Source organism: Anguilla rostrata, chromosome 1, assembly GCF_018555375.3.
Source record: "Anguilla rostrata isolate EN2019 chromosome 1, ASM1855537v3, whole genome shotgun sequence".
Classification (NCBI taxonomy): Eukaryota; Metazoa; Chordata; class Actinopteri; order Anguilliformes; family Anguillidae; genus Anguilla; species Anguilla rostrata.
Genome location: NC_057933.1, coordinates 71,910,757 through 71,938,036, shown reverse-complemented (window position 1 = coordinate 71,938,036; position 27,280 = coordinate 71,910,757). Strand labels below are relative to the sequence as shown.

Below are 27,280 nucleotides of genomic sequence, written 5' to 3'. Positions count from 1 at the left end.
CTCCTCTCTCTCTCTCACACACCACTCGCTCACCTCTCCTCCCTCTCTCCTCCTCCCCTCTCTCTCTCTCTCTCACACACACACACACACTCACTCCCTCCCTCCCTCTCCCTCCCTCCCTCTCACCGTTCCACAGGCAGCCGTACAGCTCCACGCGGAGACAGACGCTCATGACCCGGTCGGCCAGCGGGTAGAAGCGGACCATGCGGGCCACGATGGGCGGGCCCAGGTCCTTCAGAACCACGTCGTACGTGTTCTCGTTCCCCGACACCACCTGCGTCGCACGGGAGGGACAGAGGTCACCTTTCGCACCGCACATTCCTCATGCACACTGGGAATGAGGGCGGAGACACAGAGCATTGCACCAGAGAAAGACAGAGCAAAGACACAGAAGCTGCAGATCAGCAGCAACAGAGTGGAGGACACAGTCACAGTGTAAGACGAGAACAAACACAGAGAGAGAGAGAGAGTTTGAAGGACAGACACAATGGGAGAACAGAGCAGACAGAAACCCCACCCTTAGCCCATTGAAGGAACAGGCCAATCAGCATGAGTTGGAGAAGAGCAGAAGTAATGGGCTTAGCCCAGCTCATAGTGCCCTTTACAAGCCTGAGAAGGACAGTGGAAATGCACAGGGAGATAAGCCGCAGACCGTCTAGGGACAAGCAGTGCAACAACAGACAGCAGGGCAGACAGAAGATGGACAGCAGTCAGACGACGGACAGACAGACAGACAGACAGACATACCAACAGATTGGCAGACAGACAGACAGACAGGCAGACAGGCAGTCAGACAGTCAGACAGACATACGGACAGATTGGCAGACAGACAGACAGACAGACATACGGACAGATTGGCAGACAGACAGACAGACAGACAGACAGACATACGGACAGATTGGCAGACAGACAGGCAGACCGGCAGACAGACAGATCTACGGACAGATTGGCAGACAGACAGGCAGACAGATTGGCAGACAGACATACGGACATACGGACAGATTGGCAGACAGACGGACAGACAGATTGGCAGGCAGACAGGCAGACAGACAGACAGACGGACAGACAGACGGACGGACATGCAGACAGACAGACAGACGAACATGCAGACGGACGGACAGACGAACATGCAGACGGACAGACAGACGGACATGCAGGCTGCGTTACCTCCTGGCCCCAGCGGTCTCTCCAGGTGAGCCACTGGCGCCCGTCGCGAGAATAATGGAGGCGGTAGCTGCGGGCGAACTCGCGGCCGTGCCCGTCGGCGTGGCGACCCTGCGTGCCCACCAGAGACAGGAAGTACAGCGAGCGCAGGTCGATCTGGAGGAACTCAGTGCCGTGGGGGAAGACCGAGCCCTTGGGACACCACGCCCCATCACCCGCTCCGGTACTCAGCCTGAGAGAGAGAGAGAGAGAGAGAGAGAGAGAGAGAGGGAGAGAGAGAGAGAGAGAGAGAGATGAGAGAGAGAGAGAGAGGAGAGAGAGAGAGAGAGAGAGAGAGAGAGAGAGGAGAGAGAGAGAGAGAGAGAGAGAGAGAGAGAGAGAGAGAGAGAGAGAGAGAGAGAAAGAGAGAGTGAGAGAAAGTCTAAGAACAATGGGAGTTATGTAACTTGAGAACAGAAGCATGCTCCGTATCTCCTGAATCTAACAACACCACCTACTCACGCAGAACTCCATGTAGCTTAGCATACGCATTCCCGCTATTGTTCTCCTCCCGAGTGGAAGTTCTGAATCATATTTTTAGGCTCTTTCAGTTGCTGCAGCGTCCTCCCTCAGGTCAGGAGGGGGTAGACGCGTACTCTGAAAGGCATGTGGCCAGCGGCCGCGGGTTTACAGCGAACGGCGCTAGCGGGCTCCCTGCCAGCGGCGTCGCTAAGGCTAACCGCGCGCCGGCCGGCGGGGCTGCAGGGCAGCGTGGGAACGCACGCGTCCGCGTGACGGGCGGGGAGCACTTCCTGCCGATAAGCTGAGCTGGCGTTCGCCATCAGAGAGACTGCAGTCTGGATGCAGCGCGCTAGACGAGCGTCTACGACAGCAGCTAGCGCCGGGGGGGGGGCGCGGATAAGGACCGCGGGGTGACATCATCAGGGTGACGTCATCGGGGTGTCTCCCTGGCCCAGCGCGACCGACGCCGTGTCTGTGCCAGGAGTCTGGAGGCAGGGTGGCCCGCGCCCCCCCCCCCCCCCCGTCCCATCTCTCCCTCCATTCTCTGCTGTCACCGGGACGACCGCAATAGCAGCAGGCGTCTCTGCTCCCCGTGACACCCGTCTCCTGCCAGGGCCCCCGCTGGCCCCTGCTGCCCCCCCCCCCGGCCCCCCGCCAGGGCCCTGGCCTCTCGCTCCCCGGGGCCCCCGCGCAGACAGACAGGGCTGGGCTAATCAGCTCAGCACGGCCAAAACAAGGCACCGCCAACCGCCTCTGCCAGCAGTACCGCCAACCGCCACCGCCTCTGCCAGCAGCCCCGCCAACCGCCACCGCCCCTGCCAGCAGCCCCGCCAACCGCCAACCGCCACCGCCTCTGCCAGCAGCCCCGCCAACCACCACCGCCACTGCCTCTGCCAGGCACCCCGCCGGCACGCTAACCTTCCGCTAACACCTGCCTGGGCTGCTCAGCCGAGCCTCGTGAGTTTACCTAACCGTGTGGAAGGAGCACGAACGTCACTTCACTACTGCCACACGCCGACATTATTAACCCCGTACCGCGATCTGATTCATCTAACAGCGGCCTCTGTCCGATTACAGAGAGGCTTCACGGAGCGCTGGGGAGAGAGGAACCGAAGGCAGCTGCCAGGTAGGCGGGTGGACGGACGGGCAGATGGACGGATGCAGCTGGGGGGCAGGGGGAGGGGAGGGAGGGGGGCAGGACCTGCCGTGTTTGGCCTCGGTGGAGTCGGACCAGGCGCTGGAGGCGGTGATGGCCGAGTCCGGAATAGCGCCGTCTTCCATCCCCAGAGCGTAACGACACTGAGCTGGGGGGAGAGGGAGAGAGGGAGAGGAGAGAGGGAGAGAGGGAGAGAGGGAGAGAGGGAGAGGAGGAGAGGGGGAGAGAGGGAGAGGAGAGAGGGAGAGAGGGAGAACACATTAACGCAGAGCAGACACAATGATTTCATCAACACAAACTCAGCGGCCGGTGTCCCGGAGTAACCTGAATCTCCACTCTCCTTCTGTCAGTATTGTTCCTGACGTTGCGTGAGAGAGACAAAAGAAAAGAGAACTGAAAATAAATCTGGCTCTCACCAAGGTTCTCTCTCTCTCTCTCTCTCCTCTTTTGGAAACGGCGGCCAGAATCGCAACCTTTCCTTTCCAGAAACGAGATTTCTGCGCGTTTTATCAAGATTTGTTTTTGTTTTTAATGGTCAGCGATTCGTCAGAGAGGACACATTTACAGCTCAATAGGAGTCACTATCGTAAAAAAACGTATCTTCCTTATTGCTGTCTGCCCTTCATATTAAAGACCCATCTTCACTCTCACTCTCCTGCCTGCACAAGCCCAGCTCCACACTCCTCTCTGGAGGATGAGCAGTTCTGTCTATCCACACCTCGCGCCTTCCATTCCACATTCTGAGGGTTCGGGGGGGGGGGCGGACGGGGAGGTGCCAGGACAGGGGAGGCCACTGCGCCTCGGCCAAATTCTCCCGGCAACACAGTGAGCAGGGGGGAGGCGAGGATGAGTGGCACGATGGTGATGAGGGGTCCCAGCAGATTCAGGCCCGGCTCAGATGTCGCGCATGAGATCAGACATTACCCAACGAGAGCGCATTAACGAGTCTTATCTCACGCTGGGCGGCCAGGAGGGTGGTGGGGGGGGGGGGGGTGAGGAGAGGGGGGGTCGCTCTCTCAGTTGCTGTCAGTGCGTCAGTGGGGAAGAATGTGTGGCTGGGAGACAAACCCTCTCCCCTCTCTCTCCTCCTCTCTGTCTCTCTATCTCTATCTCTCTCTCTCTCTCTCATGGACAGGTGCCTGTTTCATTACATCATCACGCTGCTGCCAGCAAACCCCTCTCCCTGCCTCTGGAAGTGTTCCATATTTCCCTAAATCCTTTTCCCTGTCCCCCCCCCTCCCTCCCTCCTCCCTCCTCCCTCCCTCCTCCCTCTCTCTCTCTCTCTCTCTCACTCTCTTTCCCCCTCTATTTTGGAAAGTATGTGGTGCGTACAGTGCAGCCTGTGATCTGTGTACACAGAACAATTAATGATGAATCTGAGACCACGGCACTTGGGTTTCTTTGGTAGTTTTTGCCAACGACAGCGTTAAGATGATGCGTTAAGTAATAAATCAGGGGTTTCAAGTAATAAATCACGGTTTTTAAAGTTGTCTCTTTCATTCTCTCACTCCCTCTGACTTTCTCTCTCTCTACCTCTCTCTAACCGAGGGAGATACGCATCACCCCGAACCCGCCCTCCTCCCTGCTCTCAGTGAGTACAGCCCTACGGAGCTCACCTCGGTCCCTAGCCCTAGTTCTGCCTGGGGTAATCAGGCCCTGCCGGCGCTCCAGATGGGGACAGTTTAAAGCTCTCCCCCGGTGCCGAGCTCAGTCCAGCCCGTCCCACGCCTGCGCGTGAAACACCCAGCCCTTACCCCCAGCCCTCCCGGGATTGGCCGTTTCACACACATTCTCCATTAAGAGGCCACGCCCCTCGCGATTACACGGTTATGACACCGATGCGCCATTCTCTCCGAACCCCTGGAATCATATTGGCATAACGATCACTGGCAGAAGCCCTGTTTTCGCACTGCGAAGGGGAGGTAGGGGAACTTAAGAGGGCACTTGGCCTGTGGTACTGGAACGCTGAGGCTGGTTCGGATCAAACAAACACAAACTGACAGGACCGTTCCAGAATGTTTTCGTACATATTTCTGTTCAGCGAAAAGTTGGCAGTCACAGAACAGCTGTTGACAGCAACTGCGGGCTCCGTTACGGCAAATGTTAAGACGAGACACACCTACTCAACAAACTAATGACTCGTGAAGTGAACAGTCATTTCATTTCTGTTCACTTAGCAACATTCAGTGTTTTTTTTTCATATTTTGGGAAAACTCGAGAGCCTCCCCTCACAGTTCCCATCTGCTGGGCTTTGGGGCTGTGTGTGATACTGGGCATGCTCTAATGCCGATGCTAAGAGACTTGGCTGAAAGAGTCCATTCACCAGCGATGGGGCAAAAGAAGAGGGCTGTTCAGCAGATAAACGTGCCTTTCATTTATAATGACGTCAAACGAAATGCTTAAACATTTTAAACGGGTTTCAGAAATCACCCCCGACCCCGCTCACCTGAGTTGAAGTGCCACTCGTGGTCCTGTGCGGTTGCCCCGGCGATGAGGAGGGCGATGATCGGAAACAGGAGCTGCAGTATTGCCATGTCAGCACCAACACACCCGTTACCTGTCCGGTGACAGACTTCTCACTACAGACATACCTGCCGGAGGGGGAGGGGAGGGGGAGAAGGAAAAAGAGGGAGGAGTTAGCTGGTTAGCCGCCTCCGCGCACACGAGCCGCACGCTTGGAAAAGCCGTCAGTTAACACCGCGAGCAGTGAGACAGCGAGGCGGGGACAGACACGTCAGCCAATAATCCAGACCCTAAAGACCCCGCTGTCTCAGACACGATGAGTGAAGCGTAAAAATGAACACAGGCACCGTGTATAAACTTTCTCACAGAGAGGGGGGGGGGGGGGAGGGGGTCTGGTACAGGGGACCACTAGAGCCACACGGTAGAATAACACGGAGAAAGTGCAGGAAAAGAGCTACACATTGTCCACACCAACGGCACTTGGCACTGGGAACAATAACCTTTGCACTCCGAAGTGGGCACAGTGGGCGGAGGAGTAGGAGGAGGAGGAGGAGGAGGAGTGGGAGGGGGGCCAAGTCTGTTTCCATGGCACCCTGGTTATAAAGAATGGGGTATAAAATGAGAGAGAGAGAGAGAGAGAGAGAGAGAGAGAGAGAGAGAGAGAGAGAGAGCTGTAGAGCTGTGTTGGAGCAGTGATCCGAGGCCCCCGGGCGAGGGCTGGAGACGGCAGACAGACAAAGAAAGTGTCCCAGCAGCAGAGGGGCACGGGGGGGACGGGGGGGGACCGGGGGTGGGGGGGCGCGGAGGTGACAGCTGGCGGGGCTGAGTGACAGCTCCTCGCTCTGCCCCCAGCGCTGCCCCTGCTGCACTGAACACACCCGACAGCTGACCTACAGCTGTACAGACACACAGCACAGATACTGAGGGAGGGAGGGAGGGAGGGAGGGAGAGGAGGAGGCGGAGAGAGGGGCTGATGAAAGAGGGAGGAGAGAGGGGAACGGAGGGCACGAAAAGAGGGAATGGAACAAGACAGGTGACACGGGCAGCCTGAGCAGAGCGGTGCGGTGTGTGCGGGAGTGTGTGTGTGTGTGTGAGAGAGAGTGTCTGTGTTTATGTGTGTGTGTTTGTGTGGTGTCTGCACATTTGTGTGTATGGGGTGTGCACTTGTGTGCCCATGCGTGTGTGCGGTGTGTGGCCACGTGTGTGCGTATGGTGTGTGCATACATGTGTACATATGGTGTGTGGTGTGTGTGCGCAAGCGTGTGTGTGATGTGTGGGTGCACATGTGTTGTACAGTGTGTATGTGAGGTTGTGTGTGTGTGTGCGCAAGCGTGTAGTGTGTGTGTGAGGTGTATGGTGCGTGTAGTGTGTGTGTGTGAGGTGTATGGTGTGTGTGTGTGTGTGTGTGAGGTGTATGGCGTGTGGTGTGTGTGTGAGGAGTATGGTGCGTGTGTGTGCCTGTGTGTGTGTGGTTTGTGTGCACACAGCTGAGTGCTTCTGTCCGTGAGGCAGGGCGGTGTTTTCACACACAGCCAGTGCAGCTGTCCTGGACGAGAGACAGGCGCTGGGACGCTGGCACACGGGGTGCAAGTGTGTAACAGCACAGAACACCGAACACCGGCCGCCTCTTCTGGGAAAACAACCACGGCTCCCAACCACAGAACAGCGCAGCGAGCCTAACGACCCGGCGCTGAAATATCAGGCTCTAATACAAACCGTATTAAAGCACTGCAGGGACACACAGAGCGGGAACTGGAACAAAGACCTAATGTAGGCCGACTGTCTACACTGACACCACCGGTTGAGTTACCATGGTGACCTTTCAAATCAAGTTCACAACTGACCCGAATCAATATCCTAATTCATAATTCATTAACAGTTCAACGATGTCACGGCGGCTAAAACGTTTTTATTGAATAGAATACGAAAGGAAAGAGAAGAGCGCGAGAAAGAATTACCTCTGTTTTTCATCATCTTCAGAGACAAAAAAACAACCGTGAGTAACTGCAAATATATTTAAACAAAAGTTGGAAGAGAGGCTCGGCTTCAAGCAGATCAAATCACCGCGGTTACGCACGCGGAAAAGCCGCCGCGCCTTATTTAACAGGAGGACGGCGCGCGTCGCGGCCGACGTCTCCTCGGAAACAGTTCATCAGAATCATTCACCGTTAAAAGCGGAAATTACTCCTCGGGGACAGCCGTGCTTTCACGGGCAGCGGACGTCGCGTTTCGCCCCGAGCCAAACCACTTCGCTCGTCTCCATCACAGCGAGCGGCCCTGGCCCCCGAGCGGCGCTCAGAGGAGCCGTGTGCTAACCTAAACCTGGGAGGCGGCGCTCGCGCGAAGCCTCGGAATGCCTCGACGGCAAACGGTCACCGCCATCTTGGAGGGGGGGGGGGTTTTCGGGGAGGGTTTCGGTTTCCAGCAACTCGCTCTGGAAAAGTCTCCGGGTCCTCTTCAAAGGGCCGGTCGGCGCTTTCGAGCACTCCGGAGCCGCTTCCTGAGCTGGGAAGGGCCCCGGCCCAGAACGAGAGCCTGAATCAGACCCTCCCCTCTCTCCTCCAGGATACTGACTCAGACCTCCGGTGCGCTCCGGGCCCAGTCCCCCTGCGCTGGCCGCAGCCTTCTGCACGTGTCCCTGGGCTCGGCCGCACGCCTGGCAGTGCCACAGAGCCGGTAATGCAGTGTGTCACTGCACCGACATCGTCAAGAACGGCAGCCGCTTCCTTGGATTCTTACCCGTTATGACAGGGGGGGGAGAGAATTAGATAATAGGTGGAAGAGTTAGTCAGTGTGCGAGAATGGGAAAAACAGTCTTTCCGGGAAGAGGTCAGTCTGAGTAAGAGGAGCGTGAGTCATTAAGACTTCCTCCCTCGATCCCAAATTCAAGTTCAAAAACGTTTAAGTACCGCCATTTCCGGATGAAAGGACGCACAGGTTTATATTAGATATACCAGGACTTCAGAGGAAAATGATTAGGACAAAAAATAAAACTTCCCACAACAGGATGTATTTTTTTTTACAGCTGAACTTCACTTTTACAAATCAAATGTGCTGTTTGGATCACCGTGTACGATTAGGTAGCCTTAAAAAAAAGGGTGCATTGGCAAGTACCTCTGGACCCCATCTGTCCAATCAACTACTCGCTTTGAAGACATGTTATGCTTTCAATACAATCAAAAATTAAAAGGTGAAAAGGGTTAAATATATTTATACGAATGACCACAATTAGCAGTCAAACTGGAACACGTATGTCCACCAAAGCCCCCCCTGCATTAATCTGTGGCCTCTGAAGGAATTAAGTTTGCTGGGGCCTGCTGCAGCCAAGAACAGTGTAAAAATAACTTGTTCTGGGTGGTACGAGTGAGGTAACTTTCAGGATGCAGGCTCACACAGTCCAGCTCCCATCAGCTTCGCCGTTCCTGAAGCTAAGGGGAGGTGTCTGAGAAAAACAGCGAGAGCGGCGCATCTCGCAACACAGCCAACAGCCACTCAATTAGCAGGGACACGGAGAAACCTCCATCCACACGCTGCAGCTGTGCCGCTCCACAATAAATCACATTCAGTGGAACAAATTACAGACTCGCACTGCAGAGACATCCACAAAGTAATAATGACCACTTTAAAAAAAAAATTTTTTTTTTTTTTTAAAGTGATCATAATTTTTTAAAAATTAGAAACGGCAAAACAACAGTAATCATTCATAACCGGATAAAGCCACAGTATAAATACGCCCCTGCCAAAACCACACACTTCCGAGCGGGAGGACCCTATGCCTCAGCCACAGACGGAACGAGGATGACTGAGAGCATTCCTCACGGGGCGGAGGCGAGGGGCGCGGGGGCAAATCCGGGAGAAGATTAACAGCAGCGGCCCGAAAGAGAGAAAAACACGTCGCGCCCACTAAAGAGGAAGAACGCAAGCGAAACAAAATGGAGGAGCGCCGCTCCTCCTCGTGTCGGGGTGGCACGCCGGAGCCGGAGACAGCGCCGGCTTACAGGAGCGTTCCACGGAGCGCGGCGTTTGGGGAGAGCGGACGGAAGACGCCGTTTTTGGAGCTGAGAAACAGGCGGCGGGAGTCCCCCCCCCCACCCCGGACAACTCCCGCAAATCATCGCTCCTTCCCTGGGCTCTGCGTCACCGCGCCGCGCCGCCACGCATCACTTCCTCCCGGACGAGCCGCCGCTCACGAGACCGAACGTCCAAACGGCACTCTCGCACGACGAACACAAAGAGGAGCGCAAGGGAGGCGGGCGGAGAAAAGAGCGCCTCCTACAGGCCGTTTTCCCCCGTTTCTCACGCGCGGGTCACGGCTGAAGACCGGAAAAGGGGGAACGCAGGAGCGTTGGGAGAAGGGCGTTTTGGGAGAACGCACCGGCGGTACCGCGCCCGTGGAGGGCGCAGGAACACACCCCGTCCCCCTGGGGCATGATGGGAATTCTCCGCTTTCCCACGGCGTGCACGTCGCTCTTATTTCCCCCCTTCTCGGGCTGTGGGAGAGCTGTCCGTACTTGTTAAGGATCAGCCCCTGATCCGGGCCTCCGACAAAAAGCGCTCTCCTATTGTATGACTGCATGGCGGGGTACGACCGCAATCAAGCCTGTTTGGGGATGCAATTTCACCCTGCCCGAAACTCCAAATGAGAGTCTTTGTTTGGCCTCGTTGATTGTGATTGGCTCAGCCGCTTCGACGCCGGCAGGTGCCGACGGGGGGCTCGGAGCGGCCGCTCGCCGGGCTTCAGAACGCGCTCTGGGGTTAATTAGCCTACCGTGCTGGTGTGAGAGGGGAGAGAGAGGGGCGGGGGGGGGGGGGGCATGTGGCAGATCGGTGCTACTCTCACAGACACCAGCGAGAAAACGGTCAGCCGCTCGGCCGAGGTCTTCCCGCAAGAACCGCCCTCCTCATCAGCACAGAGGGAGAGAGAGAGAGAGCGCTGGAGAGGCTGACCGAGGTCTGGGGTCAGAGAGAGAGGACTTGCTCACGCAGCGACCGTGTGCAGACAAACAGAGAGACAGTGTAACCCAGAGACGGGGAAGAAAGTGAGAAACGGATCAGGTCTGGCTGAAATTTGCTCGGGCAGAAATCTTTTGCCTCAGTCAGCACTTTGACTGCGAAAGCAGAAACTCTCACTTTTGCGCGAGCTAGCGAAGAGATCTTCCAAATAGGGTGTATGACTAACCGCCCACAACGCCCGTTCAAACACGCACACTCACAGAGCCCATGAACCGCGCAGAACACGAGGCTGGTGTGGGCCTGTGCTCTGGGCTATCGCATGAGTCAGCCTCAACGAAACCCAACCTGACACCCAACACCCGCCATCAGGGGACGGACTACAGGTCCGTTAGTACCTAAGGGCAGTACCTGATCCACAGACCCCTCCAACCCCTCCTCCTCCTCCTCCTCCTCCTCCATTCCATAAAGCACAAAAAAACAAAAACCCTGCCGTTTAACGCGTACCACCCAAAGCCCTCTCTCCTGTTCCTGTTTCGCCCTGAGCCTTGGGAGGAAAGGGCGACGTCGCGCCCGAAATCTCACGAAACACGGATCCAGTTAAGACAGAATTCACTCAGAGTTTTAAAAAAAAAGAAAGGAGGGAGAAGGGGAATTACGACCTTTGATGTCGGCGCTGTTTTTCTGAAATTCGCCGGAAGCCACAGGTAATTACTCGCGGGGGTACAACGTGTGCAGGTGCAAGCTGCCGACTGTTCTGAACTCCAGGCGAGAGAAAAGGGGGGGGGGGGGGGCATTGCTGTGTTTTTCGCTCTAGCCTGCCTCGATTGTGTCAATGTTTTTCTCCCCCGCCCACTATTGGGAAAGACTTAAGGGGAGAGATTACAGGCTCAAGTTTAGGCCCAAAGCCAGACCTGCCCTTTTCACGGTCAGCTGAACGGCACACAGAAAAAAATAGGCCTGAGCAGCACCTTGCACTTCAGTCTCACCAAGACCCAGAGAAGCCATATTGTGAGTATCCTCGTGAATTCAACAAACCAGGTACAGGTACTCTGTCCACAGTTCCACAGTCTTCCTCTGTAGTTTCCACTCCTGGCAGGTACAGAACCTGGCAGTTACCACGCTGCCAAAGAACCAAGCAGGAAGTAGGAAAGAAAAGAAAAGATTAAGTTTGTGCCGTTCTACTTGTAAATCACACCAACGATAGATGCTCGATTCACTTTCTGCACACGTACGCCTGCATTTTTATGTTCCACTAAATTTTGGCTATTTTCCTTGCTAGACATTGTCTCGAGTTACTCATTTCGAGTACTAGACAGCGGGTCATTTGCTACTGCTACTACTAAGCACCAAGGCTAATTCTGTCCCATCATCTCCCTTGCTCTTAATACCACAATCATGATACTTCACCTCCGGTCACTCCCTTTTCCATGAAACAATTTACCGCCATTTTATTTATCAATAGAAATGAGTTTTCTGCAATTTGGGCTCTTCCGCACTGTTCACTGGGTTCACTATTACTCAAAGAACATACGACTGTCCGTGTGAACAATGGATATGCGAGGAACTGCTGTGCAATGCATCTGTTGTTGTTGAAAATAAGCATTATCCCCAATTCCTTAAGGTTTTGTGTTGTAGGCAGCTAAACCGCCATTCATATTTGAACTGATATGTTTGTGTCCTCAATACACTGCTATGCATAACAGTAATAACATGGTACCACAGAGGCCTAAGCTACATATTGAAACACATTGTAAAGACTGTTTGCCTAGAAACAGGAATAGGCGGTTTCTGAAAGGTAAATACTTTCTGCAGGAACACAGCCATTATCAAACACAGCCATTACCAAACCATACATCTTACACCAAACTGCATGAAGGGTAATATTTACTGTGCTAACTGTCATAAAAGCTGTGATTTATGTTGACAGAATGAAACCCTGCAATATTGGTTCAAACCTCAGCCCAGTGCCTAACCACAAACCCTCCTGCTCCACAATACTCCACAGCAAAACACTTTAAAATGACCATCAAACCAACCTGGCAAAAAAACACTGCTGAACCACCCTCTCATTGAACAAACATACAGGATAATTAGTATTAATGTGCAATTCACTCCATGGACCAGCTTATAAAGGACTTAACAGGCTAAATAATTTAGATTCCATCTTCTCTAACATTTTGCTTAAACTCTTCTCAGGAACCCTCAGGAAGCAGCCTCTGTATAACCAGCATTCCTTTGATCACCGAAGCCATCTTGGAGCAATACTGATCCGCAAGTGTGCTAAAGGGTTTCACCAAGACCTCCTACGAGGTTACTGGTGACACTGGGCCCGCGGTGTTGAACAAAGTCAATCAGTGAGTCAAGTGCATTAAATATAATAACGTGGCAGGGTATTAACTGCGCAGTGTGTGGTCCAAGGGGGAGTGGATACATCTTCAACTCCACCTCCATCATTCAGAACAACATCAAAATTTTACTGCTTGTGTCCACGGCGACATTGTAGTATGACTCACGACATTGTAGTATCGTTCCTTGCAATTTAAAGGATAGTCTAATAGGGTTCTCAGACCAGTGTTCTTGACAGACAATTAATTCATGTTCAACAGTTTTTATTAGCCAGAATCATCCTTTTCATTGTTTATTCACTACAGTAATTTATCAGAGCCACTAGAGGAAGCTCTTGATAAGTCCTTATGTCTTTTTTGGCAAGCCCTCCCTGTTTACCTCAAGCACTGTGAATACTTGTCTTTTTTTAATCATTTGCAATTAAAACAAAACTGTGTAGTGCACAGACTTTTTAGGGCAGGTCCATGGGTCGGACTGCAGGGCTATTAATGGATTCCTACCCAGGTAGGGTAGAAATCTCCAAGCGACATGACAGAAATCACACCAAGCTGGGCGATGGTGACGGTGCAGAAGGGCAAGAAGTTGCCTAGCAACAGCAGGGGCAGTTTGAAGACACACTGTCTGCTACTTTTGAAAATTTAATGCAATGAAAATCACAGACATCGGTACAGAAGGCAAAGAAGGCAAGCTGAAGAAAAGGGAAGAGCTGCGGGAACAAAAGTGGCCTCGCAGACGGAGAGAAAGATGGAGTGGAATTGAAAGTAGAGGAGAGGAGATGAACAGAACCAGATAGAGAGAGAGAGGCAGACTGTCCGAATGATCAATTACAACTTCAAAGTTGAGCTGGATGAAGGAAGCGAGAGAGGGAGGGAGGGAGGCACAGACAAGGTGGCACTGAGGAACAGAGATGGCCTCGTTTCAGAAGAAAGAGATCAAATGGGACTCACGGATGGCTCAAAATCAGATATGAAATGCACCAACTGCGCAAAATAATAAAAGCATTTGAAATAACAGTGTGTGACGTGTCACCCCTCCTTACACAATGAATCCTTCTCCTGCCCTTACTCCTGCTTCCTCTGTTTCCAATGCAGGAGTCACACTGACATTGCAGCGAAGAGAAATTGGATTGTTGTGCTCTGGAAGTCTAGACTCAGGGGGAAATTAGTTTAGGAACGAAAAAATAAACCACTTAGCAATAAAGACTTTTTTTTTTCACCGTCTTAACTCAAAGGGTTTTCAGGAAGAAATGTCACCATTTATCCAGTCCACAAGACCATGTCTTTGATTGCATTCGCACGACGTCTAGCTGGAGCTTGAAGCTTATTTGCAGTTCTCTGGAAAGATTCAATTATTTGAACGCTGAAGCTAAGTGCTTGGAAGTACAGTGTGCTTCGGGGAACAGACAGAGATTGCGTGATGTGGACTGTACATTCAAATGAGTACGGCTACTGCTGCAATGTCAAAAAAACCAAAACAAAACCGCAATAAAGTAAAAATGAGAACTGTTGATAATTTCAGAAGTCAAACTTATATTGTTTGTATTGAAGCAATTGATATATTGCTGTTATTAAATAAAATCAAATAAAATGAAACATTCTAAATTCCTGGTAAATTACAATTGTTTAGTTATTTTGTATGATATGCCCAGTTTGAACGTTAAATACCCTGGTGTTCTGAATACACATAACATGAATATTAACGGGTGAATATTGGCATGAAAACTCATTTCCAGACGTGAAATATAAATGCACTGTTCACTGGAGGTGCATTTCTTAAATTACACCTCCAGTGAACTTCTTGATTTTAACAAACCCTAAACTGTACGGCTGTAACCTGGTTCTTACCTGAAATACGCAGACTTGATATTCACACAGTACTACTGATTGGTTTTTATGTAGACATGTTGCTCATCTCTTAGCTATGACTCATCCCCACTCCAGCAAACCGGGGCAAGGAAACCAGGGCTCAACATTATTACCAAGGAGCTCATGTGTTCCAAAAACAAACTTTCGGAGCACACTAATGCATCCCAGTTAGTGCTGCAGATGTGCTCCTACATAATTGTTCCAGTTAGCACGCATCAATTTTAGGGAGCAAACGCCCCTAAAATGGGAGCACTGCAGAAGCCTGGCAACACAGCCTCTTTTAAACCGTTAGCATCAGACGGCACACAGGCTAAAACAGGAGCACAGTGAGGAGGCGTGCCCTGCCGGGTCCCCCTACACCCCTCTGGACCTCACTTTGCTGCCACTAAAAGGAGAGAATGGGGGTTTATGGCTCTTATCTGTTTACAAAACCTCAGTCAGCCTGTTTGCGTAGTCTGACCCTGCGATGCAAACTCCCCCGCGTCCATCCCCAAGGACGGCACCATCTTGCCCGCCACCACAGCTCTTAACACTCAAGACCGATGTAGTTTTTCATCTAAAAGGATGAAGTTTAAGACGTTTTACATTTCATCTGAAAAGATTAAACTGAAGTACTTTTTTTATTTAAATAGGAATGTTACGCAGCCGGGTTCATTAGCAGTTCCTCAAGTCGACGCTTGGAGAAGATCGGAGGCGCCTTTACCCGTTTGAAGGGGATTTTCTTTGAAAATCAGACTGCCAAAGCCATAATGAGTCATTTGCAGGCCTGTACGGTAAACACCATCCAGTGCGGCGTGCCCAAACAATCAGTGCACTGAGGCTACTTGAAGCCGCTTCCAGAACAGGAGGGCTAATAATCACTCTGTGGGCAAGGGTGCCGCTTAACAGCCACCTGGATATCTAGCACTAAGTTTTCTGGCCCATTCATTTCCTAGACAACTGCACATCTTCACACCGATCTGTTTGTCATTGGAAGACTTCTGTGCCTGGCTTTGTGGAATCCCCACCAACATACAATTCTTCCAGTAGCGTTAAATGAATTATGGGCCTTCCGCTCACTTTTATGAAATGAAGATGTAGGTCCCACGTCTTTTCCTAAGAGTTACAATTTAGGATGGATGGATGATGGATAGATGATAGATGAGGGATAATGGAGGGATGATGATGATGATAGGATGAGATGATGATGATGGATGGTGATGATAGATAGAAGATAAGATAATGATGATAGATGATGATACAGACAACAGACAACAGTGCCAGAGTTGCTCTTGGTCTCATGGCAGATTTTTTTAAATTACAAAAAAAAAATTGCACATTCCCTACAATAATATACCACATACACATTCTAAGATATTGTTCTCACATTTTAATAAATAACTACCCTGCCTGCTTTGAGTAACTAGTGATACAGCGAAATGAGACATTATTCAGTCTTCAGAAGATACTGGTTTTTAATTCGTCTGATAGATTGCTTAAATAATCGTAGCCTAGTTAGCCTGATATAAACTGCTATAGTATTAAATATGAATATTATTTAGTATTTACCACAGTGATGCGATTGTCATATACCCACGTGGATACAAACCCAATAATTTACATAACCAATCATAATAGCGTTGCCCACTAAGTAAAACTAAACATTTCGACGATACCGACTGTAATTGATAGGATACTGATTTAGCCTTATCGATATAATATTAGAGCCAGAGCCAGTTGCGTAAATATAATATCCGTCTCGGTCAGACAAACAAATAGTCGCAACGTTACACCTCACTGTGCGCTTTGCTTCCCGGGAGCCGTAGCTGCCGTCCAAGCCAACTTTCCCTTATACAGACCGAGACACTTTGACGCCAATCGAACGAGTGACAGACAGACAGACAGTAAATAGCAGCATGAACACCGACACATGGACAAATAAAAAATATCTTAACACATGGAAGATGTACAGCAACACGCCCATTACCGCAACATTGCAATACAGCGACAGGCAACAAAGTAAATGCGCGTGACATTTCGCATATTGACTATTACAGTTGCTGTTTGAGGCGCACAGCAATTCGTTTCTTACCTAAGACACCGACAACTGAGAAGAACTCCTTTATCGACCCGCAAGTTCCAGCTCGTTTGTGTCGTGTCTTACTCCGAGTATATCGATTCAGCAACAAGTTAAATCCAAGTGAGTGCGAGATATGCTGTTCGTTCGACCTTTGTCAATCTCGCAAAACAATAAAACACGTTAAAACCTTAAAAATGCTTTGAGCACCCAAAACAGCACGCGGTGTCCTGTTTCGGACAGTCAATGAACGCAGAGATTTTTTTTGGATAGGGGTTTGTGTGGAAGTAAAAACAAACTGCTAACTGACATACAGCTGGCTAGCTAGCTTGTAAAGTAAGCCACAGGTCTTTGGACGTCTTTATTTTTCAATCAGAGACCTGCTCTAACTGCGCACACGAGAGCACCGCTCTAAACCCCAGCTCCCCGCGAGGCTAGCAAACGCCACCAGGTGCTCATTTACATATCGGCAGTAATTCTGACCAATGACAAAGCGGAACTGTGTGTTTATTTGCATATTTCACCAGGCAACCCGCCAATCAAAACTGTGCCTGGGCGGAGCCCAATAATATCCAACAAGAGAATATGAAATTTAATGTGAGCCCCGAAGTTTGGTGGGTGGGGGGTTGAAATTGGAATGGTGAGATTTGGGAAAAGGAAATATAATACAGAGACAGGAAATAAGAAGAATCACCTTGTTAACCCTTGACTGAGCAAAGGTGTCCCCCCTGCTCTGAGTTTGTATTTTTACTGCTAATCACTTGGTCACATGCAATAATAAAAATGATCACGTGTTATATATTTTTATAGCACCATTAAAGAATGATGAACTTTTTCGTCCAATCATAAATTTTCAGACAGCAATGATATCCACTTAAAAAAAACTTCAGAGCAAAACATTATTATATGGTAGACTACAGTAACTATACACAGCCAAGAGCCGTAATGACTGTTATTTAAAAGCTCCTATTAAAACACAGTACTTTGTGCCCTAACTAGTTACCCAAAAAAATGGGATGGGAAAAGGAGGGGGAATAGTGTGCCTGAGAGAGGAAACAAGAGACGTAAAAGAGAAATTGAGCATATAAAAGTACAGATTAGAAAGGGGAGACGGAGATTAATGGTCACAGGCAGAAGATGAAAAGCAGGGCGTGTTAAAAGAGTTACACAGACCCAGGCACCAGCACAGAAAGGGAGACGAGGAGCACGGCGGGTGGGGGTGGTGGCTGGGTGTCAGAAAAGTGCCGGAGTAGGGAGAAATGGTGGGAAGAGCGCTCAACAGCAATGTGTTAATACTTGCCCGTCTCTCGGAGCGAGAGGGAAACTTCACTTCAGCTGGCGGGAGTCTGCAACAGAGGAGCAATGCCGGTGATTTGCAGAACGACGACGCGCCGCTCCTTGGACAAACAAAACCACCGGGTCACCGCGCCTCCCACTCTTATCGGTGCGTCTCACAACAATCACAATCAGTGTTACGCCAGGCCAGTGTGAGAAAACGGGTCACGGTGACTGGGGACTCGCGTTGAGCTACACAGCACACAATAACGTGATAAAGGCACGCAGACGTGGTACAGGAATGGAGCGTACCAGAAAACCGAGAGACAAACAGGAATTTACAGACGAGTGGTGCCGTTACAGACGTGTCCTCGTTTCCCTCCTCTCCCCTCCCCTTTGCCTCTTTGTTCATGTGAATGGTGGGGCCTGAGTTGAATTTGGCTCCGCTTGTCCCGGCATATCATTAACATTCTATCGCCAGCTTCCAATTCACTCTTAATCCGAGCATGGCTAAATCTGTTACTTGCTGACTCCAGAAATTACAGTGGTTTTCCTTCCCCCAACTTTTAAATATGTGAGTGCTGACCGTTACTGTAGTGATCTGTGCATGTGTGCATCTCTTAAAGTGCTTACCAAGGATTTGTTTTGTAATCTTTAAGTTGTAACATTTTGGTAACCTGCATCATTAATACTTCTTTCCACTGTCAGCATGACCAATCAAAACAGCCTTACACCCTGTAATGGTCGGAATGTTTTGGCTATTGTCAAGAGACAAAGACAGGTGGATTTTGAAATGGAGTTTTTGAGTAATATTTGAGCTGCATGCATTTAAATCTCATAAACACCATTTAATTTTTTTCTTTCCTTTTACAACATATAGTGAAACCTTTAGTCATTTGAAGGATGTGATCAATATCCTCACTTTGTCTTTTGTTCTTACTTCCTTTCTCCTACTGGTGCAGCCTTGTGGGTTGCCAAGGCAACCACAAATCCCCCTCCAAACGTTACAATGACCTTTGAGCATTGTTTCATTATTTCCCCCCACTCTCTCCTTTTTTCTGAACCTTTGAAGATTCTCTTGCTTTTGTCATCATTTCTTTTCCTTTAGAAAATCTCAGTCTCTTTAGGAACTTGCCAGGTTTTTCAAATACTTTTTTCCCCCCTACTTTCACTGCCCCCCCCCCATCTCTCTCTCTCTCCCTCTCAGAGAAAAAGTTAGTGAAGCCTACAAGAGCAGGTCTGATCCTGTGTGGAATTCAGGGAGAGAAAGAGTCGGAGAGAGAAAGTTGGGGAAGTTCCACCTTGAGCGTTCAGCCAGTGGTCATGTTGATACAGTCAAAATTCTCTTCGAGAGAAGGAGCAAACGGTGGAATACTAAAGAGCCATGCAGAAACAATGCATTGGCTATTTCCTTATTAAAGGTTGAAATAACAGTTTTCATACTTTATCATCTGTTTCTTATTTTGTAAACAAACGGATATTTCTTATTTAATTGAGAAAACCATGACCGCCAATAACATATTTAAGTTGTTACAGGGCCTGGTGATGACAGTGATTCATGACCATGGACCAGCACAAACACTGAAGTCATGCATAATTGACCGAGTGGGCTGAAAGGCCTTTGACTGCTATGATTAAACTGACAAATCCCATCAGGAGATTTAAATGCAAATGGAACACATTCATATATGAGGAAATAATAGACTACGCTTTACATAAATCAACGGTAGCCCCCCCAAAAAAAAAACAATGTGCCCCAGATCTGAAAAAAAAAGACAACTGACAGGCACACCCAGATGACTCCACACACCCCCACGGACACACACTCTCCCCATCGCCCACCTCCTAAACCAACCCCCCCCCCCCACCCCCACCCCCACCCCCCAGTAAGGGTAGACAGCTGTGGAGGGGCTACAGGATTCTGACAACACAGATCGGTTCCAGAATGCCAAGGCCCTCGGAATGTTGGGAACTGACACACACTGGCATTCCACGCATTCTCCCGACGAAGCACCTAATCTGCGCCGCCGTCCCTCTCTCTTTCCTCGCGTCTCTGAACGCTCGCATTTTCAACATTCTCAATGAGCTTCACTGGCGCGAGCACATCGAGCAACGCTCTTCCCAGCTCCCTCTCACTCCTTTCCCCAGTACTTAGCCTAACACTCCTGGCCCATTTTTAGACTTTCACATTGGGTATTTTTAGCAAGCGAGCCACAAGTAGTACAAGACAATTAATTAAAAAATAATATAATTAATTGAAAATTAAAACCATTATGTCTGCATGTTTGGCTAAATCATTTTAAACCTCATGGGGGAAATTGTTGGGTTCACTGGTCACAGCTTATCCACAAATTTCTTTTTTTTTGAATGTGCAAAAAACATTATGTAGGCCATGCCTTACCATGCAATATTAAATAAACCTACATATTTGGTATCAGTATAAAATAGCTATGGGCATTCAGTCCATTATATTGTGCTATGTGCTTTGTAGGCTGTCCTTTAGATATATCAAAAGATATACAAAACAATCAGCATAAGTAATTCACAAATCCAGAATGCAGGAAGTGCTCATTAACATCACTAATAGCTGGTAATGTGCTCATAAACTATAGAGGCCTAGCTCACCTGCAGGTCAATTTGTGAGATTAAGGAGGAGAGTGAGATTGACTTTGATCTGCAGGTTTACTGGTTTCAGTGTACAACTGTTGTTACAATTATGGTTGCAATGTGCATGAAATGCGATCAGAAATCAGCGAAGAACGAACGCAGTTAATTAATTTTTAATGGATTCGATTACGTTTCTTAACCCATAGCAAATAACAGAGCCTCCTCCGATCCTACAAATATTCCCTTTACACACAAAATACCAACCACATATCTCCAAAGCGCCTCAAATTCTTTGAAGGCTCTTAGAATTTGAAATCAGGCACTATTCTAGTTTCACTCCAAAGACACTAATGTTTCTGAAACATTGGTTTCCTGTGCAACATGTGTTTGTAGACTTTCCCCAGTGTTGGATCACCAGTGTTAGATCGTCAGTGTTGGATGACCAGTGTGGCTCGCCGGTGTTGGATCACCAGTGTTGGATGATCAGTGTTGGATGATCAGTGTTGGATGACCAGTGTTGGATCGTCAGTGTTGGATCACCAGTGTTGGATGATTAGTGTTGGATCACCAGTGTGGCTTGACCCAGAAGGAGAGAAGGGAAACACAGAGGGGCTGTCAGAGGAAGTGAGGCGGAGTGCGTCCGGGTCCCGGGACAGTCGGAAAAAGGGTGTTGGTTGGGGGTGAAGATGTGGCAGCAGTGGGATCGTTACCAGTGGGTGTCAGAGTCACAGTGAGTAACATGCCGGTCGGTGGTTCAGAAAGGGGTGCGTGGAATTCCTTAGGTTGCAGTGCAGGTGTCAGAGATCAGTGTGGGTGTTGGGAGTTTGAGTGGGATGGTGAGACGGTCGGGGCAGGACAGTGGTATGCGGTCGGTGGTTCAGAAGTGCAGTCTGTGGATTGTCCGTCAGGCAGGTTGCGAGTCTTTGGGGTCCCGGGATCTCTTTGTAGACCTCCAAATGTAGGGTCAGTATGTGGGCAAAGGGTCTGGGGCAGGGGTCACCCAGAGGCAGTGCACTGTTTTGGGTCTCCAGCAGGTTGCTCAGTGAAATCCGCAGAGGCCAACTCCTTTCTCGCTCTTAGAAGAAACTCACTTTCCTTACGTTTCCTTCCCTTAAATCTTCCCTCTCCACCCTTCCTGTAGCCTCTCTGAAGGACAGGGAAATGCCTGAACTCTGCAGTGTGTGTGGCGGTTGGCTTCTATCCTGCAGGCTCACTGGAGCTCTTTATGAACGTGCCTCTGGAGCCGTATATCACTCTGATAAGATGTGAGCGATGAGGCTGAGGGGTTTCCCAGCATACCCTGTCTTTGACCTCCTTCAACTCCCACCCTCTCGAGATGTGGAAGAGGAGCAAAAGAGGGCCTCCAGGGCTTTTAGGGAGATAACACCTTGGCGACGGCTTGCGCCTCCCTGCCCCGCTCCTGCTGACACCCCCGGTGTTTATATCCGGGGAGGCCCTGGGCGGGACAGAGGAAGCTGACCCCTCGCGCACCGCGGCCCGTGCGTGTGTGTGTGTGTGCGTGTGTGTCAGGACCCTGCGGGACTTCTCTCAGCTGGGGCAGCGCGGACGTTCCCTCTCCCGGGTGTCGGGTTTCCCCCGCCCCTCTGGCCCGCCGCGGAGAGGCCGCTGCTGGCTCCCGCGGCAGCTGGGCGCACCCCAACTGTCGCCCTGTCGAAACTGCCAATCGTGCTCCATTTTGTTTTCGTTTCCCATTTCCGCGAATGGAAATGCCTTCCTTTTTTCTCTCTCTCTCTTTCGCGATAACAATGGTATTTTTGTTTCCTCGTTTGCTCTCTCATTCATCGCGCTTCGACGGGTTCTCTGCAGTTGTCTGTAGTCCCCCCTCCCTTCAGTTACTAAATTTTTTTTAAATCTTTTTTTTTTGCATTCATGTCAAATTTATCAAGAAAATGGCTTCTCACCTTGTCGACTACATTGTTGCGCAGGTTTATTAAAATAAAATCACAAATGAATCGAACCTCCCTTGAATATTTTAAAATAAAACTGAATTCCAGCACACCACTGTGACTTGATTCTCCTGCCGCCATGTCACGCTTCCATGGTAACCGGACCTTCATTTTTCAAGCTCTCTCTCTCTCTCTCTTTTTCAGGTGGCAGTTTGTGCTGGGTCTCACAGTGGAGTGAGAGTGAATGGGAGGGAGGGGGGAGGGGAATGGGGAGTGGGGGGGTGGGGGGTGCTCAGTCGAATGAGTGCCATTGCGACGCGGTGAGAGCCCATGCTAAAAATACATATTGACACACGGTCTCTGGCTCACAAACACAGCCACGGATAAACACACATGCTGACTCGGGGAGAAATCCAAGCGGGTCGCACGGTCACACACTGGACACAGAGCGACGGACACAGAGGTCCACCTTGATGCAAACTTGGACTTACCCGCGAACAAACGCCAACAGGTGTACGTGCTAGCGCTGCCTCAGGGGAAGAAACGAGGAACAAGAGCGCAAGATCCCAAAAAATCTCCAGAACTTCCTGAACACACGGGCCCATCTTAGCGCCCCCTACTGTTTTGCCAGCTGTATAGCACACCGGTGGTTTCATTGCCCTGTTATCACGTTTACTGCGTGTTATAAAGGAGTGAAGCCACAGTTAATCAGCAACCCTCTGGAGTTTCACTGGCACTGACAATGGAGTTAATGGCAGGGCATTTTTCACCTGAACCGAATGCGGGTTTATGAGGCTGATATTGTGGGTGACCCCATTAACAGTAACAGAATCTTGTTAATCATTGATTTCTGTGAACAATCCAACCCTGCTGTAACAATCGGGAAAAGCATACAGGTACACAAATGAAACACTTTTGAATTTTATTTTTCTTTTCGTACAATGACAATACGAATGATATATATTTTTTTTTAAACTGTGAAGAGATGAATAGATTAAGCAGGGAGCAAAGCAGAAACTAGCCTGCAGGAGACCGTGATTTACCATAGAGCGAGCTACTCCGCGGAAGGCCCCTGAGAGTGATTCCTCAATTAATGTCAGCCGAAACTAAACAAGGCATTACACAACACAGATCCCTCTGTTTGTGTAGGCAAAAGCAGAGGCACAGATGGCTTTGATCTATGGTGAGCTCATTTTACTTTTTTTTTTGAGAGTGGTCGCATGCCCAATACGGTCTTACTTAGCACCCATTACATTGGCTAAGGCTGTGGTGTTGAGCACAAAGCGAAACTGAACAAACACCACATCATGAACTCCCAGAATTTCCACCTAATCAAAGAATGAAACGGACTTTGCAACACAATCAATGTTTTGGTACCTCTCAGATGCCAAACATAATAGTGGACTGAGGTGCCAACTACTTAAGGAAACAAATTAGTTCACATTATCCGTGCTGAATCAATTTCGTTTTATAGTTGGGGACACAAGTTTATTTGAAGGAATGAAAAAATTTGTAATAAAATTTAAAATCCCACTAGCATTAATTAGTCTGGAGATATTTAACAATATGCAAAAAAAAAAAAAAAAACCCTCCCGCCTTGTTAAATCTAAATTCTATCCTTATTGAAAAGGACATACATAAGAGCAAAAGTCACAGCTGTGCGAGTTCCGGAACACATTTCTGCATGGTTTACATTGCCTTTTGTTTGTAGGTTCTTAAAAGCAGCGCAGTTTGAATAAATTGAATTGTGATGTCTGCCGGTCCTTGTGCTCTCACAGATTCACACGCCCAGCAAAAAGCTGAAAATGTTTATGACAAAAGTAATAGTTTCTTGGTTCATTCATTTTCAGGCCCTCAAATGAAAATGTGTTGCCGACGGCGATGAGGGGGTTGAGACTGCGGAGAGCGAGAGGCGTCGAAGACGTCTTACATCATGTGAGAAGAGCTTCCTCCTCGTCCGGCACTCAAAAACCTCAAACCGCAGACTTCACTGGCACGACCAGTGCTTGACAACAGCAATTAATTAGCCAAATTTATGAACATTCAGATTCCAGTAAATATAAATATTCAACTATAATTGCAAACATATTGGTAGCAGCTTCACAATATGAAATCTCACTGCATTTGACTTGCAGTTGTCACTGAAACATGATTATTGATGATTATTATTAAACTCAGGCAAAAGCACGAGACAAAATTGCATCTTGATGTAATGTGAACAATCCTAAAATGAATTTCTAAGAGAAAGACATCAGTCCCTGATGTAGTACAGTGTATACAATGTGAAGTATGCATATGCAGAAGAATCAAATCCATATGTTCCTACCATACACAAATCTTTCAACACAATTTCAAGAAAATATAATTCCAGTTTCTCCTCTAAATTATGCTTTGAAAACTGAAATCAAAGTCATTTTATGATTAACAAACGATGATGTCAAAACAGCACGATGACTGCAAACCACTGGTGTAATTAATATACTGCCGCTTCTTTTTAACCCTCTGAAGAGAGGTTTTTTTGGAATGTTTTTTTTTCCAAACTCTAAGTCAGTGTTCCAGAACCACTGTGCTTTCAAGTACCAGTGGTGATCGCTTCGTCAGCATTAGAACATTCAGTTACGAACATTCTAATCGCTTATCTGTGAACCTTAAATGCTAAATAGTTCTGCAACCGTTTCCAGCTAAATTTTGTAATGCAGATTACAGTAAACAACAGCTACCAAGAAGTCCATCTTCAGAGTGACAAACATCTGCGATATGGCAACACACAGATGTTCAAGGAAGGACAAGAGAGGTCCAGCATTCTGATGTCGTTGCATTGATTTTATTGCAGAGAAACGGACAGCCCAGTTTACTCTGGTGTATTTAGGAATGAAACCTGGAATGCCACACACAGCACCATACTCCATACGATCCACACTCCAACCCCACACTGAACCTGTAGCATGTCACTACAGAGCAAAGTACTTCAATTCAATCTGAACACTAACACCGGGTAGCACTTTAGTACCATTTGTAGCACAGAGCACTCTGTTACACTTCGTTACAATTTAGTGTAATACGGCGCCGTCGTGTCGCATTGCAGTGAAATGTATCAGGCACTGCATAACCCATTCCCACAGCACTGCAGAATTTCACACTGCAACTGCGCCTTTGCATAATATAGTACTGCATATACAACTGTAGTAGTGTACGGTGCAATTCTAATGCCCTGTGCAGTAGTTATAACACTACATTACAACCTCGCTAGTACGGGACTATGAGCGTCCCACCACCGCAAATTCCAGTTTAGCCCTCCTGCCCCACCACAACCCTCCCACGCCCCCCCCCCCCCAATCCAAAAAACCCCTGGAAATGTTATACTGTATCTTACTGAAGCAGCTTCCTGCAAAACTACAGACCTTTGGCATCTCAGCTGAGGGGATACTGATCATTAACTGACTGAAAAGCAATGACTTATTTCTAACATCAACGTCAAAGGGGGAAAAAAAGAACAAAATGCAGAGGGTACATAGGGTACAAAGTAAAAAGGAAGAAAACACTGAGGGAATATATCATGTAGTTTTCCAAGTTAGAGGCACATTGCAATGGAGTGAAATATATAAGTTTATTGTAGTTTTTTCTCATTTTATGTTTAGAGGTGACGATGTCACTTTAGGTATGCGTTGATGGATGGAGAGGTGGAAAGTATATGTATGTGTGCATGTGGGGGTGTGTGTGTGTGCGTGTGTGTTTGTTGTGGCATGTATTGGCATGTGCGGTGTATGTTGCATGTGTGTGTAGTGTGACATGTGCATTGTATGGTGCATGTGCTGTATTGTGCATGTGTTTATGTGTGCATGTGTGTGTATGTGTGCATGTGTGTATTTGTGCATGTTTGTATGTGTGCATGTGTGTGTATATGTGCATGTGTTTGTATGTGTGCATGTGTGTGTATATGTGCATGTGTTTGTATGTGTGCATGTGTATGTATATGTGCATGTGTGTATGTTGCAGTGTATTGCATGGTGATGTGCAGTGTATGTGTGCATGTGTGTGTATTGTGCATGTGTGTGTATGTGTGCATGTTGTGTGCATGTGGTGTATGTGTGCATGTGGTGTATGTGTGCTATGTGCATGTGTGTATGTGTGCATTGTGTGAGTGTGTGGCATGTTGTATTGTGCATGTGGTGTATTGTGCATGTGCATGTATGTGGCATGTGTGTATGTGTGCATGTGCGTGTATGTGTGCATGGTGTATATGTGCATGTGTGTATGTGTGCAGGGTTGGTGTATGTGTGTAGTGTGCGGTGTATGTGTGCATGTGCGTGTATGTGTGCATGTTGTGTGTGTGGTATGTGTCATGTGTGTTGTGCATGGTGTGCGTGTTGTGTGCATTGTATGTGTGCATGTGCGTGTATGTGTGCATGTGGTGTATGTGTGTTTGTGCTGTGTATGTGTGTGCATGTGTGCGTTGTATGTGTGCATGTGGTGTATGTGTGCATGTGGTGTTGTGCATGTGCGTGTATGTGTGCATGTGCGTGTATGTGTGCATGTGGTGTTGTGTGCATGTGTGGCGTGTATGTGTGCATGTGGTGTATGTGTGCATGTGCGTGTTATGTGTGCATGTGCGTGTATGTGTGCATGTGCGTGTATGTGTGCTGTGTGTGATGTGTGCATGTGCTGTATGTGTGCATGTGCGTGTATGTGTGCATGTGCGTGTATGTGTGCATGTGCGTGTATGTGTGCATGTGCGTGTATGTGTGCATGTGTTTGTATGTGTGCATGTGCGTGTATGTGTGCATGTGTTTGTATGTGTGCATGTGCGTGTATGTGTGCATGTGTTTGTATGTGTGCATGTGCGTGTATGTGTGCATGTGTTTGTATGTGTGCATGTGCGTGTATGTGTGCATGTGCGTGTATGTGTGCATGTGTTTGTATGTGTGCATGTGTGTGTATGTGTGCATGTGCGTGTATGTGTGCATGTGTGTGTATGTGTGCATGTGTG

The 27,280-nt window shown here is 48.9% G+C and overlaps 1 protein-coding gene across 1 annotated transcript in view; it reads right to left on the bottom strand.

Moving 5' to 3' along the window:
- Positions 1 to 16,961, bottom strand: part of ddr1 (discoidin domain receptor tyrosine kinase 1) — a 35,317-nt gene extending 18,356 nt beyond the window's left edge. Inside the window, exons 1-5 of the mRNA XM_064312419.1 lie at positions 16,520 to 16,961; positions 5,268 to 5,412; positions 2,867 to 2,969; positions 1,168 to 1,396; positions 95 to 274 (exon numbers count right to left, since the gene is read on the bottom strand). Of these exons, the coding sequence (XP_064168489.1) occupies positions 95 to 274; positions 1,168 to 1,396; positions 2,867 to 2,969; positions 5,268 to 5,355 (600 nt within the window). The 5' untranslated portion in view covers positions 5,356 to 5,412; positions 16,520 to 16,961. The remainder of the gene's footprint in view (positions 1 to 94; positions 275 to 1,167; positions 1,397 to 2,866; positions 2,970 to 5,267; positions 5,413 to 16,519) is intronic.
- Positions 16,962 to 27,280: the final 10,319 nt, after the last annotated feature.